Source organism: Aptenodytes patagonicus, chromosome 1, assembly GCF_965638725.1.
Source record: "Aptenodytes patagonicus chromosome 1, bAptPat1.pri.cur, whole genome shotgun sequence".
Classification (NCBI taxonomy): Eukaryota; Metazoa; Chordata; class Aves; order Sphenisciformes; family Spheniscidae; genus Aptenodytes; species Aptenodytes patagonicus.
In genome coordinates this window covers 28,945,116-28,962,968 of record NC_134949.1, presented here as the reverse complement: position 1 = coordinate 28,962,968, position 17,853 = coordinate 28,945,116, and the positions used below count along the sequence as shown (strand labels likewise).

The 17,853-nt window shown below is 36.9% G+C and overlaps 1 protein-coding gene across 4 annotated transcripts in view; it reads left to right on the top strand.

The window, feature by feature from the left end:
• Positions 1-16,909, top strand: part of MDFIC (MyoD family inhibitor domain containing) — a 53,956-nt gene extending 37,047 nt beyond the window's left edge. For 3 of the 4 annotated variants that reach the window (XM_076330522.1, XM_076330540.1, XM_076330531.1), the window contains 2 exons: positions 323-598; positions 13,290-16,909. In XM_076330522.1, the coding sequence (XP_076186637.1) occupies positions 323-598; positions 13,290-13,537 (524 nt within the window). In that variant the 3' untranslated portion in view covers positions 13,538-16,909. The remainder of the gene's footprint in view (positions 1-322; positions 599-13,289) is intronic. The other variant, XR_012994669.1, reaches the window with a different exon arrangement.
• The last annotated feature ends 944 nt before the right edge of the window (positions 16,910-17,853 follow it).

Here is a 17,853-nt window from a genome sequence, read left to right as displayed (position 1 = left end):
TTCTCCCGTTCCTGATATTTTCCTTCTTCAAATTACTTGCCTTATTCTCTCCGTCTAATTCACAGAGCATTGCGAACATTTCCGTGCAGTGACGAAGGGGGAATCTAGGCCTCATACGGACATGAGGCGCTTTCTGAATACCTAATAATTATTTTTAATCTAGAGATCTTTTTTGCTTTCTTTTTTTTTGATGGGGGAATGTTAACTTTTCAGTCTATTCTTTGATCAATATGAACAATGAAAGTTGCCTTCCCAGTCTAGCCTAAAGTGTTCAGTTATCACTGTACAATTTAAATTAACCCTTTCTTTCTTTAACTTTAAGCACAACCTCAACGTTTGCCTCAGCCGAATACTTCAGCACTGGAAAGGGGTGAGGAAGAAAGTGGCAAAATCCAAAACGGCCATGCGGGTCTGAGTAATGGAAGTGGAATTCACAATGGGGTCAAGCACGCACCTGCAGACAACAGAAAACTTTCGGCTCCTGTTTCAGAAAAAATGCACAGAAAAATTCAGTCCACCTTGTCTGTCAACAGCAACAGCAGCAAGAAGAGTAAAATAAGCTCTGTGTTTTCTCAAAAGCCAGGTACTTCACCTGAAGGTAAGCAGAAATTCTTATTAAAAAAACCCAACTGAATAAAGACTAGCCAAACCCCATTCTCACTAATAATTACACAACCAACTGAAAATAATTGAAGAGCATGACTCATGCTCCAGAAGCAAATAGAAATCATTATGATAAAACACAAGTTACTTCCCCAAAGGAAAATATTAAGTATTTGAAGGAAATTGAAGCAATGGGAGATTTCTTGCTTTCAAACATTTGGCCAACATAGTCTGATAATGTTTTAGTCTCTCTATTTAGTATCCTGAACTGATAGAAACTCCTGTCAACATTGTCACATATACACCAGAAAAAAATGTTAAAGCACTAGTTCAAAGCATAGTAAATACTTAAATCTAGTAATAGCAGGCCCCATGAGGGTAGAGTTTGCTTTTGAAAATGTGCTGTTAGCAGATATTCTGACTAGCCATGAGGTCTGAACACTAGATAATAAAATTTGGACCTGTGCTTCAATGTTTAACGTGCCTTATGCTATATTTGGGCTGTAAATAATTTGCATGAGAAAGGTTCGTACTCCCTATGCGCAGCTTAAATAATCAAAAGTAAATAATTTTCCTTATGTTTTAGCTGTGTGTGTATGTTTTCACTGCTTGCAATTACTCTAATGGTCCCAGAGTTCCCGAGCCTCTCCTCAATCCACTGCCTTCCCATTAGCACTAATATACTCGATGGGCTTTGCTCCTGCCCGTTCCAAGAGGGGTGCAGAGGCTCTATAAATTTTATTGGTTTGAGGCAGGCATAGATGCGACTGGTTAAAAAAACCTCTGGGGGGTGGCTACAGACACAGATTCTTAGAGAAATGGGAAACGGTACTGTTCAGTGATATGGGGAGGATTCTCAGCCTAGATGAAAGGAAGAGGGATCAGAAGGACTGCATGTAGTGGCCTGAATGAAGCCTACTGATGTCAGTGGAGTGACTTCTCTTGACTTCAACTACTTCAATCAAACCTACTGAGTGAATCTGTGTAGTAATATCATGAACAGCTTAACTCGGACTGTGCCATGGGCTGGTCTTCCTTGCTGTGGTTTATTTTCATATTTATCTTCAAGAACCTACTCTTATTTTTCTGTTGCACTTTCAGTCCTCTGAAATTTCTTTCCAAAATCACAACTTCATACTTGCTATATTCCACTTACCTCTTTCTGTTACATGAATTCCAGTTCACCCTCCAGCCCAATATTTTTCTTATATATCAAAAAACTGTAAGTCAAGAGACCTAGATCTGTTTGCATGACTGGTACAAAGTGCAGGCCTCTGAATTTAGGAAATTCGACCTTTGAAAAAGAAATTACAGAGTTCTAAAGAGATGGTGCCTGCCCTGTTCATGCCCTTATACAATTATTTATGGCAAGCACTTCCCTTTTTCTTCTAAAATTATATTGGAATAAATACAGTCAGTGGGCTTTTTGTTTGTTTTTAATAACGTTGGCAATGATTATGTCAAATTACTGAATGATTGAGCAGAAAATTAATGAGATACCTTCAGATATAGCTGTAAATTCTAATGTCTGATTTTAATATCCCACACAATTGTGTTAGTTGCCTGAAACTGACAATATACAATTTTTTTTATATACAGTCAGAAATGTTGATGTTTTTAAAGGTATGTCTGATTAGAATATAGATAATTACATTGTGTTGTCACACTGTCTAACTTATATACTTTCAAAGTACAGAAATACAAGGTAATCCTTACTGTCACATGTAGTTTGTTGAGTCACCTAATAGCTAAAATTAAATATATTCGTTACACATCTAACATTGTAATGTTCTCATTTTGAATGTGGGAACTTGGATATATGCTCTGAATAGCTTGACCCATGCTGCTAATATCTGCTGCTCTTAAGTTTTCTGTTGTGAAGCACAAGTTTTATTGCGCAGTGATTAAAGTATATCTAGGGTATTTGTGTCTACACATCTGCATGCACACATGTACAAGCCTTCTGACAGTTTATTCAGCTTTTCAGTAATTTACCCTGTAGGGCTGTGTGGGGAACTATAGGCTATAACTAATATTCTTATCAAGCTGTTACCTTGCAGGAAGTATCAATATATACATAATTTGTTCTATCATCCATCAGTTTTTTGATAAGATGCATAATCAGAGACTCTGGCAATGGTCAGTTGAAATATCGAAAATAACACAAAGAAGAGATCACTATTTAAGGAAAAATTATTTATCCATAACTTAAAAATAATTGTGTTCATGAATTTAGGAAATGTTAATCCCTTATGACTACTTCTGGAAGGCTACACTTTAAAACTTGGTATAATTAGGTTATTTGTTCAAAGGCGTTTAATTGCATTTAAACCAGCAATATATATACCTGATGAATACATCTAACTATACAAAACCAGAAGAGTACACTAGTAAGTCCTGTGACTGAGGATTGCATAGACACTCTTTCAAAATGGTATACACAAATTAATTTGAACCTAACTTCTACAGATTCTTTGTATTATGAATCATACTTTTGTGGGCAAAGAGGTATTTCTGTGAGCAGTTGTCTCTTCTGATCCAATGACGTTTCTGTAGAAACTATTGAAAAGGTTTACAGGAAGGTGGAAAAGATAGGAAACTATTGGAAATTATTTGCAACATTGCTTAACTACTTGGCTTTGCTTTAACTTGTACCATGTTGACCTCGTAAGCCATTGGTTACTGCTGAAGAGCTGCTGGGTTTGAGTTTACTTGAAGATGTGCGTTTGTGTTTGTGCACATCTATACAGTATAATAATATAACTTGTAGGCAGTTTTGTATGTAATCTTATGCAGAAGGAGATGAATTATATTAATTTTTGTACTGTGAGTATTGAATAATCAATCACCTGAATTAACTCAGCTACTTCAATTTACTATAGTGTCCAGATAATTTTTGTAGAAAGAAATACAGGTAAACTTGAACACTTTCAGATACTCCAATTCACTTTAATTTTGCTGTTCCTTATGTACGACCTTGGATTTTATAATCCAATTTATACGTTGGGTTTTTTTTTTTAAACCTGAAAATACATGCCATGTTTTTTTACTTCATCTACCTTATGTTCCACCTTGAATGCTCTGCTCTATTGCCAGTCAGGAGAATAACTGGTTTTGTTAAGTGAAACAAAGTGACCAAAGAAAAGAAATAGAGTATGTCCTCTGAAGGAAGAAAAGTGAAAATTCTGGTCATCAAGCTGAGTTTAGACTAGAGAAAAGAGAAAATATTTTTCACTTTTTCTTATTCCCTCCCAAAAGCTGCATTTTTCTTGTTTCTTCTTAAAAGAATCATAGAATCATAGAATCATTAAAGTTGGAAAAGACCTCTAAGATCATCGAGTCCAACCATCAACCCAACACCACCATGCCCACTAAACCATGTCCCTAAGTGCCTCATCTACACGGTCTTTTAAATACTTCCAGGGATGGGGACTCCACCACTTCCCTGGGCAGCCTGTTCCAATGTTTAACCACTCTTTCAGTAAAGAAGTTTTGAATGTGAGTATTTCTGGAGCACCACACCTATTTATAATGCAAAATAAGTCCAGGCCTGGTAGTTATTTTGCTCTAGAACATCTTAATCTATTGGCAGAACAGAAAACCTGGTAGTGCTTGTAGCAGGGTAGAATCAAGAAACATCCAGGCTTGCCACCGATCTTGCGCAGGAGCGCATTTGGGCTTATGCTTATTTAAAAGGTTAGCAAATGCAGCATGCTGCATCATACATTGCAGACTTCAGTATATATACCAGGAAGCTAAATGAAGTCCAGCGCTGTTTTACCCAGGATATCACATCTTACCATGAATAAGGTCGGTACTGCTCCTGTTGGTCTCCAAAGTACTAGACAGCCCTAATGCAAGCTATAAAGCCCTCCAGTCCCTCACCCCACCAAAATCCCCCACCATAATTAACAACTCTTCTATTAATTGTTCCAGCTGCAAACTCCACTTGTGCTGTAGATCACATCTTGTGAGCTTTTGGAATTGAAGTTGCGTTGGAAGTGCTTAAAATGTAACAGACATTTTGGTAGCAGTAGTGTAAAAGTTTTAAAATCTGCCTTTTTAAACGAGCCTGTAGTGTATGGAGTCATGTCAGCATTCCAGAGTATGCTGTTTAGAAACACTTTTACATCCAGTGAGGCTTAGGAGGGTGTGAGTGCACTCACCAGCTCTGCTCTTCCTCTGCATCTATTATTAATCCATATTGTCCCTGAAGAAATCTTACTCAGCTCCGTAACTTACACTACAAAAAACAAAGAAATTATGAAATAGTAGGAGTGTGTCTCTTAAAAAGCAGTTTTTAAATACTGTTCCAATTGTAACGATTTTTCAAAGGGACTGGATAGGTTTCAATGCATATTGGGAATAAAAGAATTTTTTTATTCAAGGAAATTTTAATGGTATGTTAAATTATTGATGTCAGAGGTGTCACAGTTCTTCCAAAACTCTGGTAGGTAGACCACTAGCAAAGAGAATTGTCACTCTCTTGCACTTGTTACGTGTAGTGCAGAGAAACACCTTGGAAACCTGAAAAAGCAATTGTAAATGAGTAAAAAGAAGGCAGTCTAGCTGCTGCGTTTGGAAGCAGTGGTACCTGTCCAAAGCAACTTAAAGAGGGGAGGAGGTCCAAAGGAGACAACAATGAGGCAGCAGAACAGTAAATCTAGATGTTAGGAAATGAAGAAAAACGGGTAACTGAATACATACATATGTGTATCAGAGCAGTGGAAGGTAAGGAATAATGACATATGCAGAGCTGGAGGAGAACAGGGAAGAAGAAACTGAGCAGTGGGAGGGATGGAAGAGGAATTTAATTAAGGGGGCAGAGGACGCAAAATGAAGTAGGCACTAATTATTTTGTAAAAACCAAACCAAGTTTTCCTACCAAAACCTTATGAAGCTTGATGTTATTCTTTTTTTAAATCAAAGCAATCGTTTATAAAAAGTTAATGATAGAGGGAATACAGGTTTTAATTCAGTTTTGAAATGGAGCTCTCGCTTCTGGTCAAGTTGCTGTGACCTCACAAGTTACTACGTTTGTCAGGATAGTTCCCACAACTCCAGTAACTTGTAATAATTTGCGGTTAGGGTGGTACTTCACATATTCAAAAGGCTGAGAGTGTACACAATTGCTGTATTCATCTGGAAATGGTAGCTTGTTAAACTATGGTGAGCGGATCATGAGCCTGCCTCCTGTATGTACGGTGAGGTCTTCACTTTATTCCTTCCCAGGCTCTCTAAACCAGAGAGGCACTAGAAGGCATCTTCTTTCCAAGGATTTTTTTCAAGATAGGTCTTAGGAAGTGTAATAAGGCTAGGTGCAGGAGTGAAGTAGATAAAGAAAGCCTGCAGCATGGGAGTGAGACTCTGGGGAAGGAAAAGCAATATAGGCTTGCTGCCAAATTTAAGTTACCACTCGTGCTTTTCCAGGAGCAAGGCCTGAAGCAACCTTCCTCAACCTTCTGGACTGTGTGTCTTGCGTTACTGAGCTTAGAGATGCGGTGAACAATCTCACGTAACATGTTTTTTTTTAAAATCCAATGTTTAAAATTCAACATTTCAGAGTGCATTTGAATGAGACTTTTTTCCCCCTTCTTTTTAGTATAATGCAACTTCATCTGTTCTAGATGTTGAATCCAAGCATGGGGTTGGTCGGCACTATTTAACTCATGCTGCTGACTACATTAATGTATTCGAGTATCCCAAGTGATATTGATGGCTTAACTGAAGACAAAGCAAGTCCACCAAATAACCTTTGTGTTAAGCCAGGGCCTTGAGAACCACTAGGTGCATACACATGGAGAGTAGCGAGTAGTTCTCTTAGCAGGGTAGCAGACCTCTATTTGAAGTAGGAGCATCTTACTTAGGTTTATATAACTTTGTATAAACTAAAAAATAGTTTTCAGCCAACTTTACTTTCCTTTTGGGCATATAATTTTGAATAGGATTTCCCCCACCCACCCCCTTGAGCGCCACAAGAGCAGCAATAAGTTTTCTTTTATATATTGTTCTGTCATTGGATTGGTATTATTTACTGAAATTGGGTATGAATGTGCATTATACCATGAATAGCCTAACATTGCAGAAATATCTGCTGGCCACTTCTCTCTCTTTTTTTTTAAACATACATATACCTCTAAAATCCATCCCATAGCATTAAGTAGCATTTAGGCAGCTACTTAGTATCCTGCAAATCTCTCTACTTGGGCCAAAATTTCCATTGTTATCTTTTAGAAATTGATTTAAAGTGGATTTGTGTCTGAGCATGAAGTGCTAAACAGAGGGTTTTTTGTTAAACAAGGTTGTATCAGAACACAATTGTCAATCAGGCAATGGGCAAATACCATTATCATTTGTCAAACCTGTGATTTTTAAGAAGGCATTTTGAAGAGTGGTGTGTTTTAAGCATGGTTTATGTTTTTGTTTGCATAGAAGTCTTGGGAGGTGGTTTACATGTTGTGTAACAGGAGTGAGTGGAGAACAGGGCCTGTAATGAAAAAAGGACTTCCCACAGTATCCATTTCATAAGGTCATGGTCTAGCTAGCACCTAACTAGTATCAATATTTGCAGTGATGCGCAATGGCAATGAAAGCTTCATATTCTAAGGAAACCTTAGATATTGTAAATTGGCACGTTTCTTAGTATATCTGTATGTTTGAACTGGATCATTTTACTCCTGAGGTTGTATCTGTGTCGAGAGTTTAGAATGTAAGCTTTGATGAAAGTTTCCATGTGTTTTGCAGTGCAATTTGCCTGTTCAGACAACATTTTAATTTTCTTGATCAACAGAGACAATTGTTTTCTATTTTAAAATGCTGAAATATCACATATATTATGATTTGTAACTGTATTTTCCCCCATCTAAATAAATGTAGCTCTGTTAACTAGGGATAACTATACTCCATGCAACAGGTCAGTTTGTTCTTTCTGCATTTCTTACTTTTCCTTGAGCATTTTCCTGGGTGCAGTGAGTTTTCTGGAAGGGGATGGGTAGCAGAGGCTGCACACCAACCCCGTACGTTGGAGGAACGGTGGTGTGATGGCATGTGTGTGCCGCTGCTCGGTAAGTTTATGCCCCACCTCTGTGTAATACACACCTTTAAGAAACTTGCGCTGGGTGGTTTCTCTTCGCTTGCCGTGCTGCTCCGGCCGTGGGCTGTCTCTGCCATTGGCACCGCGAGTGCATCCCTGCTGCTGCCGCTCCGTGCCGCCGGCCGGCGGGACACCTGTAGCACCTGCTGGGGCTTCTGTTCAGGGCTCTGCGGGGGCCCGGAGTAAACCCCCGCTGAGGACCTCAGCTGCCACTTTGATTGCGGTTTTGCCCTTTTTGATTCCCACTGTGAGACAGCAGAGTGCCTGGAGATTTGTTCTGAGTTGCCTGAACTCGGTGAATATAGTTAGTAAGAAGCTGACCAAGGTCACCATCCTGTAAGTGAGCTTATTTACCGTTGCAGACATGAAAACCTCATATCATATGTGACCTGCCTGCTTGGTATGAAAGCTTATTGGGTCAGTTTGTGACAGGTTAGTGTCAAACATTACAAAAGCAGCACAGATCAGCCTGTGCGTGTGTTTCTCTGTACATTTTTTAGTTTAACTTCTGCGTCCCTTGTACAGTTTCGAAGGTCGATGGTTCTCTTAAAAGTCTGTTTCTCAAGTAGAGCTGCACCTTTTCATAAAAATGAAGAGGAGGTGATAAAAAGGAAGTTGAAATAAAAGGAATATTCATTTCAGTATTTAGAAGGAATTAGATATCAGGGTAATATCTATATGCAAAGATTTTAGAAATAAAGTGGTATGCGCCTGCAAATGTTTAAAGACATGGACAAAAATTAAAGTTGTTTTATTGTTGATATTGGTTCTTTTCCTTAAATGAGCATAGCTGTTACAACTGGGATAAGGTATGGAGTGGGGCCCTCTGGGCTTTGAATAACTGTGTGTAAACAGTTTTAGGGGATTTTAGGCTATTTCTTGTCTGGATATTGTCTGGGGTAACATTTATAACCCAATTAAAGTAGATGTTACATGTAGTGTATACAGTCTGGTTAAATCAGCACAAAGTAGCTGGATGTGCATATATGATATAAGCAGCAAAAACTTGGATGAGTTGGTTGGGTTTCTATTTGCCTTGGCATTGTTTTAACAGTTTTGATGAAGTTCCCTAACAAATCTGTAACTTTTGGGGATGTGCCAAAGGACTAAGGAAACAGCTTTACTTACATCGGTATTTAAAAATGCTGCATGAGATGACCCTTTTAACTTCAGGTCTAACTTTCATCCCAGGCAAAATGAAAGGATAATTGAAGATGAGCTTTTGTGTCTGAAAGCTCATCTTTTTTCCCCCACTGTGAGTTGATCTAATAAAATATACTTTCACTGCCTACAGACCAAGCCTATCATAATTTATGCCATTCAGCATAGCTTTTGGGAGCTTGGGTCATAGTCAACAAATGTGATACTGTGTTTTGATGACATCAAATGCATTTGATAAAGGAACTAAGGCAGATGTACTATTTTGTTTGGTTTTTTTTGTATAAAGTATACCTCTGTACAGTGTTTGACACTCCACATCCTCACTTTTGTGGAGTGCCGATCTGTTGTGCAGCATTTCTACGTTAATTAGAGAAAAGTGTAATAGAAGAATTGTAAAGCAATGGAAATTTGAGACTGGTGTGGTGTAGTGTGGAAGTCCTAAGGAAAAGCTCATCTTCATTAATGGTGGGCTTACGTAATGAGACACAGACTAATTTCTTCTTTGTGAAAGTATTTAATGAAAACTTAAACCCCAAGAAACTTCGGAGTTAGCTATTTATCAACAGTGCTGCATCATGAACATCAAGGCAGATGGAGCTTGGTTCTTGGTAAAGATATACCCCTAATTCTTAATTGAGTTAGTATATCTAATGGGAAAAGAAGAATGAGAAAACCTCTAATTCTCAAACAAAAAAAAAGTAAAGAAATAGATCATTTTAAGCTAGCCTCTCTTTACAGTAATACAGTGTCATAACTGATATTGCTATATAATTTCTTTATCAGAAAAGACTAAAATATATTAAAGGTTTCCAGAAAACATGTTGTCACACATTAAGATCATCGAATTTACTTTTTTTTTCAAATTCTTCCCAAATATATAAATTAAGTTTAGTTCCAGATGGATTAATGTGTTCCACTACTCACTCATCTGCAAAAACTATTAGGATTTTGATGTGGTAAAGTCAAAGAGTGGAAGTTAAGTATAGTCTTTATTCTTAACATGTTAAAATAGTTTTGAAATTTAAAATAGTCTGTAATTTAAAATAGTCTCTTTGGTCTTGGAAGCAGGAAAGAATTATTAGGGAGTCTTGTGCAAGCAGTGAAGTATATTTCAGTGGTCTCCAACATGATAATGAAAAACCTGAGGTCGTCTCTTTTGGAGTGGGTTTTATACAGCATCTTCTTCGTGGCTGGATTCCACTGATCATGACACCCTGCAACAGCAACCAAAGGAAGTGGTTTTTAGCATTACAATTTTTTCTATAAAACTGACAGGTTGCTGTAAGAATATGGGTACTAGAGAAGGATGTGTGAGTTTTGTGTAGCATGTAGATTTGTTATTATTACAAAAAACCACTGTGACTGTATCTTTTCCTTATAATTACATCTGTAGATAAGAAGCTAAGAAGTAGGAGTCATACATGGAAGAAATTATTCTTTCACCCGTTTATCCGAATGTATTACAGACCTTTAGAGTCATGATTCTGAATTCAGCAAGTTAGGTAGGGCTAGGTAACAGCATGTTTTGTCATGTGTAAATAATTGCTACCTGGATAGCTATTAAAAGTCAATAATACGAAGAATATAAAAGCATGATTATTTCAGGTTTGTCCTTGAAATGGGGATCAAAGTTTATGTTCATTGTACAAATGAGTCATTGCAAGAATGAAGAGAGCAGTAAAGGGTATCTCTACTTTATGTTAAGTGTTTGTGTAGGTTAAGTAAAATTGTTATATAAAGATTTTCCAAATGGAAAATTAGTTTTGCAATCCAGGGAGAAGGAAATAAAAATAAACACTAGGTAAATAAATCTGAAGAAGAGATGGAAAGACCCTCCACAGAGTTTCCATCATAGCACTAATGGTCAAAATTTCTTTCTGTGTCTTGGACAATTTTTGATAGCTTTTACCTTTGAAATACTTTTATTTAAATCAACACAAGCCTCTCCTTATAAGTGTTGATTTAGTGGTTTTTTTAGATTAGGAGGGAAACGTTTTCTTGTGGGTCCAGAAGGTGCTTTCTGAGTGCAATCCCTTTTGTTTAACCTATGAACTCTGTCTCTTGTCCATCAATAAATATGAATATTACAATTTCTGTGAATGTTTATTTCTCTCCCTGCAATTTTGCATATCCCTGCATGAAGCAGGAAAGATTTGTTTGAGCATCATATTTTCAATACTGGTACACATACAAGTTTTATTATGGTGCTTTGTTTAAAAAAACATTTGTAGAAAAAAATTTGTTGTGGTTAGCTTCTTTCAGCTGTGTTTTAAAGATGCAAAATAGTAAAAGCCTCAGTTCCTCAAATATGAAAGCTTCTTGGATAGAACTCTTGGCTTCTTTAGCTTTTTCCTTCGTCTTAAAAGAAAATCTGAAAGGAGATTGTACCTGAACAAATTTAACACCATCTCCATGACAACCAGCTAATTAATCGCTATCGGTCTGGCTTTGGTCCTCTTCAGTGAACTGATACTCCCCAGCTTTATTTCACATATCTTCTGGGTTTTCTATGAAGGTCATTTATTTAGCGCCAGTGTTTCTTTGGGAAAAGCAGCCTTTTAATACAAGCAACAACTTTCTTTAAAAACAGCTCAATCTTACCTGTGGTTTCCTCTCAGTTTTGCTTCCTGCACAGTAGTAGGGAGTTTTTGAGGTTGATTTTTTTTCCTTCTTGCTTTTTCTGATATTTCCATTTTTTCTTTTGGCTATAAGTGTTCATTATGTATATTATGACTGTGACCACATTGCAGTACAGGTATTCAGAAGCTAAATTTGGATCTAAGTAGTGTAGTAAGTAGGAGAAATCAGTCCCCAGCAGCATGATGTTTAGAGTGGGCTAAGAGCTCAGGTAGTTACTTTGCTTCTTGGGACAGATTTTGCAGGTCTGAGCATCTGTCACTGCATTGCTGTAAGTATTTGTGCTTGCTAGTGTAAGTCATCTCTACACTATCCTGCAGTCAAAGTTTCTGCAATATTAGAGGTACTTTGAATCAATCAAGTTACTTGCCACGGTTACTGCATAATTTTTGACATTATAAATATGTTTAGGAGGCCTGGTAATTGTAATACTGTTGCAAGTAATCGCAAGCTTTCCCCTATGATAACAGTCTCCAGCCTGTGAACTGTAAGAACATAACGTCTGTAGACAGTGAGACCAAATGCCCATATAGCTCAATGTCCTGTCTTCCCTACCGGCCTCTCATAGCAGATACCTGTGATAGACTGTAGGGACAGGGAAAGGATGAGATGGTGCAGGATATTTCTCCCCTAAATGTTTTCCCAATCTTCAACTGTCTGTGGCTAAAGGAGTTCAAGGCTTGCAAGCAGTAAAAAGGAGAATGAAAGCTGAGGCTAGGAAAGACCAGTAATTCTCTATCCTGAACATTTCTTCTAGTTTTAAGTTTTCATCTTCTTTCTAGATGACTGTTCACTGCCTCTTACAAATTACATATGTTTATACATAAACATATACATGTTATGTGCTTACTATGGGAGGAGAGTGAAAACAACTGAGTATATCCCTCACTCCTGCAGTCTCCTTTTCTCTGGCACATGTTTAGTTCCAATCTTTGTGTTTTTCTGTCGTGTCTCGCAAATGTATTAATTGTTTGAAGTTACTCCATATATTTACTCTTTGGGTGCCATATTTTCTGCAGACAGTTTGTGGGACAGCTCAATTATCTCATGTAATTTAGTAGTACTTATGAGAGATGGATATTGATGTTCAGGTGTAGTTATGAACTCTATTGAAGATTAAAGTAGTACATTAAAAGGATTGCTGAGAGATTTGTGTAGAAAAGCAATAGAAAAACCTGTGTTTTGACTGAATGTTTTATATATTGTTGAAAGTACAAAAAAACATATAACATGCTGTTATGCTGGTTTTAAGGTGTGCATAAAACTATAAAGAAAGCAAAAATGTTGTGGCAACTCCCTTTTCTTCACAAGTAGCAAGTCAACAAAACAGATTCAGAAGGGCAAGATGCACTGGGAGAGGCTGGAAATAATTTTAGATAGTTTCCTTCATAAGCTGATTTTTTAATCACTTTGTGGGCCTGCTGGAAGAAGTTACGACTGAAGATAATAGATACAGATATTTTACATAATAAATGCCTAGACAAATGGATCTAAGCGGATATTTAGTATTTGGGATTTGCAGAAGTGAAGTGGCAAAAGGAAACTTGCACCAAAACCAATACTGAATTGGAGACAAGTTAGGCTGCAAAAGTGACCTTGAAAATGGGAAACATGTTCTTTGTGATGTTAGATTATGTCTATTCGGAATCATTGTCTTTCAGCTCCGTATTTGACATTGTGATATATCTTGATTTAGAATAACATATTAATGATTTCTTCTTTTTTCTTTCTTTTTTTTTGTTTTTTTGTTTTGTTTGTTCATACATGACATGCTACTGAACTGGAACGTATGAAGATTGCTGTGTTCACTGTATCCTGGCTTGCTTGTTCTGTGAATTTCTCACCCTCTGTAACATTGTTCTGGGACAAGCATCCTGTGGCATCTGCACATCGGAGGCCTGCTGCTGTTGCTGTGGGGACGAGATGGGGGATGACTGTAACTGCCCGTGTGATATGGACTGTGGCATAATGGATGCATGTTGTGAATCTTCAGATTGCTTGGAGATCTGCATGGAATGCTGTGGGATCTGCTTCCCATCATGAAATATTTATCCCTTTTTTATTTTATTCTCTATAAAACTGGAGAGCTTTTCTTTAAATACATTTGAAGAAAGACAAGGTAAGATTTTCACACAACCAACTGGTATTGCACTGTTAGTTCCCTATATATAAATATTTTTTTTAAAAGCAATCCTCAAATCTGTATTCTAACACAAATGGTATAGTTTTGTATGTGAAACTCAAGCTACATTCCAGCTTCCTTTTGGCTTTGCAAATGGAAGACTTTATTGAAACCGAATTATAGGCCTGATACTGCAGGCTGTATGAGGGAAAAATTGCCATTTGAATTGAGTGACAGGTTTTGGTCAGAGAAGAGACTACAGGGCAAAGCCTTAAGTATTTGCCTTTACCTACTTTAATGTTTAAATGCTCAAATGCCTCCATGCATAACATGCCTTTACAGGCATTCTGAAGAGCAAAATGTCTTTATTTCAATCTCTTTGGGTTGAAAGCAACTTTGCTCTTTTATTTTAATCTTAATTCAAAAATCAGCATCAGGAATCTACTGTTGGTTTTGCTACAGTGGTCACATTGGCAATATTTCTTTTGTTTTGAATGTCTCATTGGTTTGTGAGAGATTCCTGGTATTTTCCATTGTCAATATTGATACTACAGGAAGATTTGGCAAGCTACAGTCAATGTAAGTTTTGCCATGGACTAGAGTACCAAGATTTTGTTGTTATCAATCAAGACAGAATAGAGAATTTATATTTTACTTCAATACTAATATTACTTGAAATGCTTCTTTTTAGAAAGAGACTTTGGAAATCTGTGCAGACGTGAAATATATCCTTAAACTAACAAACTAACTAATAGACTAACAAATCTTCAAAATTTGGCTCTAGAAGGGAAATTATCAGAAGTTAACTCAAGAATCTAAACCTGTACATTAGTGGCCTTGTCAGTGTTTGTGGCTTTACAGCCAGTATCACATAACTTACTATTTATTTCTTCGTGTGAGAAAGATCCACAGAGGATGGCAGAATTTAAACAGGGTATAAAGACCAAATTAAAACTGTCTTGATCAAGAAGTTGTGTCATTGAATACAAAAAGCAAATGCAAAAATGTTTATTCTCAGATACATTTTAAGTGTTATTTTTAAATAACACTGTAAAAAAAGGACATTTTAAAAATGTGTTATATCCTTTAAAAATAAAAGGAATATGATTTAAAATGTTCAATAAATACAGTCAGGATCCCGTGGGCAACTTTCCCTATTACACCATTAAGGTTTTCTGAGAAATACCTGTCTTTGTCATTGTAATTGTGAAATGAATTTGGTCCAACACATAAAGAGGTTTATGGCATTCCCAGATTTAGGGAATAATGGTACCCATTTTCTTTACCATCTGCTAGTTTCTCCCCTCCATGTCTGTAGCTCATTAACTTTTCTGTGTAAACCACCTATACATCTTGATCTCACATACTTAAACTTTTCTATCTACACTCCAGATTTCCCATTTGTAGATTGTTGGATCTCATAAATTTAGGCCTTGTTACAAGAGTCGTCGATAGCCAATAGCATGTTTCTGTTGAGTGAATTGACCATAATGTCTCTTTCCGCTGTAGTGAATTCAGTTTATGCAAATGTGACAAGCTAAAGAGTGTGAAGCTAAGTCAACAAATGGTCTGATACTAACCAAAGCTTCTCCCTGTGAACACTGACTAGTAGTGCCTACTACTGCAAGTTATCACTGAAGGTAACATAGCCAAATCCTCAACTATACTAGGGAGCTGGGAGGTGTTATGTTTTGCCTTAACATCTGCAATATTGGGGTGTATTCTGATGCAATGAAGATTTACTCAGAGGGTTTCTTACCTGTTTTTTGATAGTTACTACAAGAACTGTTTCTTATCATGGGTATTTTTTTCCATATATTGGGCCAGATTCAGATCTGAGTTGCATAAACGAAGTGCATTTCCATTAATGTCAGAATATTCCATTGGTTTAGCTCCAGCTAGAGAGCACAAAGGTATTATGGTAATAGGCAGGGTAATAAGGAATCATATAGTTAAATTGATAAATTCCCTGAGCTCAGAATCAGGCCCATGGGGCTCAATTATGACTCCTAAAAGTCTGAACCACATTGGGAAGGGGGAAGAGATGCCTTGGTTGAGTGGCAGTGCCTAGAGGCATTTTGCCTTTGTAAGGCATAATGCCTCTGGGGAAATTGGGGGCATCACAGTGAGCACTGGGACTTGATGCACCTTGGAAAAAGTGTAGACAGTGCTTTGCCCATTGTAGGTCTATGGTTGACACCGTGGTGGTGGGGACATACTCTCTGGGGCTAGGCAGCACCATTAGTTGTCCTTCCTTGTGTCCTTCTGGTCACGGAGAGGTGAATTGTGGCCGTTTCTTGTCTGATTGTGCTTTTGGGGATGGGGAAGAGGACTTCCTGTCTGCTGTCCTGCCCCAATGTCCGTGCCCTGCCGGAGCAGTTCCAGTTTTGTGTTTGGAAAACTGCACATTTGCATATCAGGCTTTTAGTGAATACTGGATGTTAGTAAAAATTACTTTTACCAGAGGATGATACAGTAAAAAAACCAAAAAATCAATCTAGGGAGTCCTTTCTCTGTGTAAAACTTTATTTATACAGTTTGCTCTGCACAAACCCTTGTTTCTGCTTACAGGAACTCAGAGGTTTTTTTGGTCAATTGAAATTATGAAAACCTGGGAAATGTATTTACTATTAAGCATTTACTTCCAGTACTGTTAAAATACAAATACTAAATACAGGAACTCTGTTCATGCATATATGTATATTGTGTACAGACTCTCTCTCACACATGTGCACGCACGTATGCAGATATATTATTTCTTTTCCCACTTCATTTGTGAAATACTAGGAAGTGAAAATAGTGTTTATTAACCCTCAATAGTGATTAGAAGTATCAAAGTATTATGGACAATTGAAAAAAATAAAAAATTGTGTGATTTGTTTGACATTTAAATGTAATCTGCTACTATTTGTCATAGAGATAATAGCACTTTTGTAAAATGTATCTTTGTAGCAGAGAATATTAGTATGTAGTTTAAGGAGTTCCTTTCTATATTTATATTCTTAAATTCTGTTTTGTAATTTTCATTCTATAGGCAATCTGTAAGCACCTTGTGTGATTAAAACAAGCAGAATTAGGAGGAGACAAATGTGAAAATATAGTTTAAATAAAATTAAAACATCTGAACTTAACTGTCTGTTTTATAATAGTTCTTGTGAACTTGTACAGTGTTTTAGTATATAGTTCTGCAAACTGGCCCTTTTGAAATAATGATAACTTGCTGTTTGTATTTTATATCAACTGGATGTGCTATTCTCAAACACTATTTTGAAATAAAGATCTTTATTTTGAAACTTTGGGATATCTTCTTCTTCTAGTCTTGCCCTGTTACTCTTCTGAATGATAATTTCACGTCTTATTTGTGATTTTTCTGTTATAACGCTTACTGAAAGCTTTGGCCTTCAAGTGATTTGCACAGAGGGTGAGCCAGTATAGGTGAGTTGTCTTACATATGGAGCTTAATCAACTCAGGCGCTGGAATCTGCACTAGCATGAATCTCCAACAGTAAAAAAAGTTTGTCAATAAGAGGGCAAATTAATTCCTTACTGTAATTGTGTTAATGAGGTGGAATTCCAGTAATGATTAAATTTGATCAAAATGAAAATTACTGTAATACATCTGCTGCAAGAGTCTTCAGTTTAGTAAAAACAAGCTGAACACAGAGTGTAGTTGGTTCATAGTATTACAGTAGACATATTAAGGTCTAATGGCCTTTGTGGCCTACAAAACTGAAGGCTTATACACAGTACCACTATTTTAAAGTAAGGTATATTTTTAAAATCAGCTAGTTTAAACACAGATAGACTGTTTCATCTGTGATTTAAACAAAGATTTTTTTCATGTTGGCTTAAGCCAAGTGTGAACATGCCTATGCTACTTTAAAACTGCAGAAACTGCATGTCTACAGTCTTTTGCACTGATTTTTCTATGTCTATTTTAAATTTATTGAATGTTCTACCACGTCTGTGTATATGTGGGCCCTTAGAGGGTCTAAAATAATTGTAATATGTCTCCTCTGGACATTACAGAGGTAATATGTTAAAACTGGCAGAAATTCTATGCTTGAATGTGTACCATGAAGTCTTGCCATTGAGACTGCCAAACTTCTCTTAGAAAATAATTGTTCATGAAAGAGAACTAATAAAAGCATAGACAAATAGCACCATTTGAGACTTATTACAGGTGTCTTGCTGGTATCTATAATACATAATATTTCTAGAAAGAAATGGCTTCTAT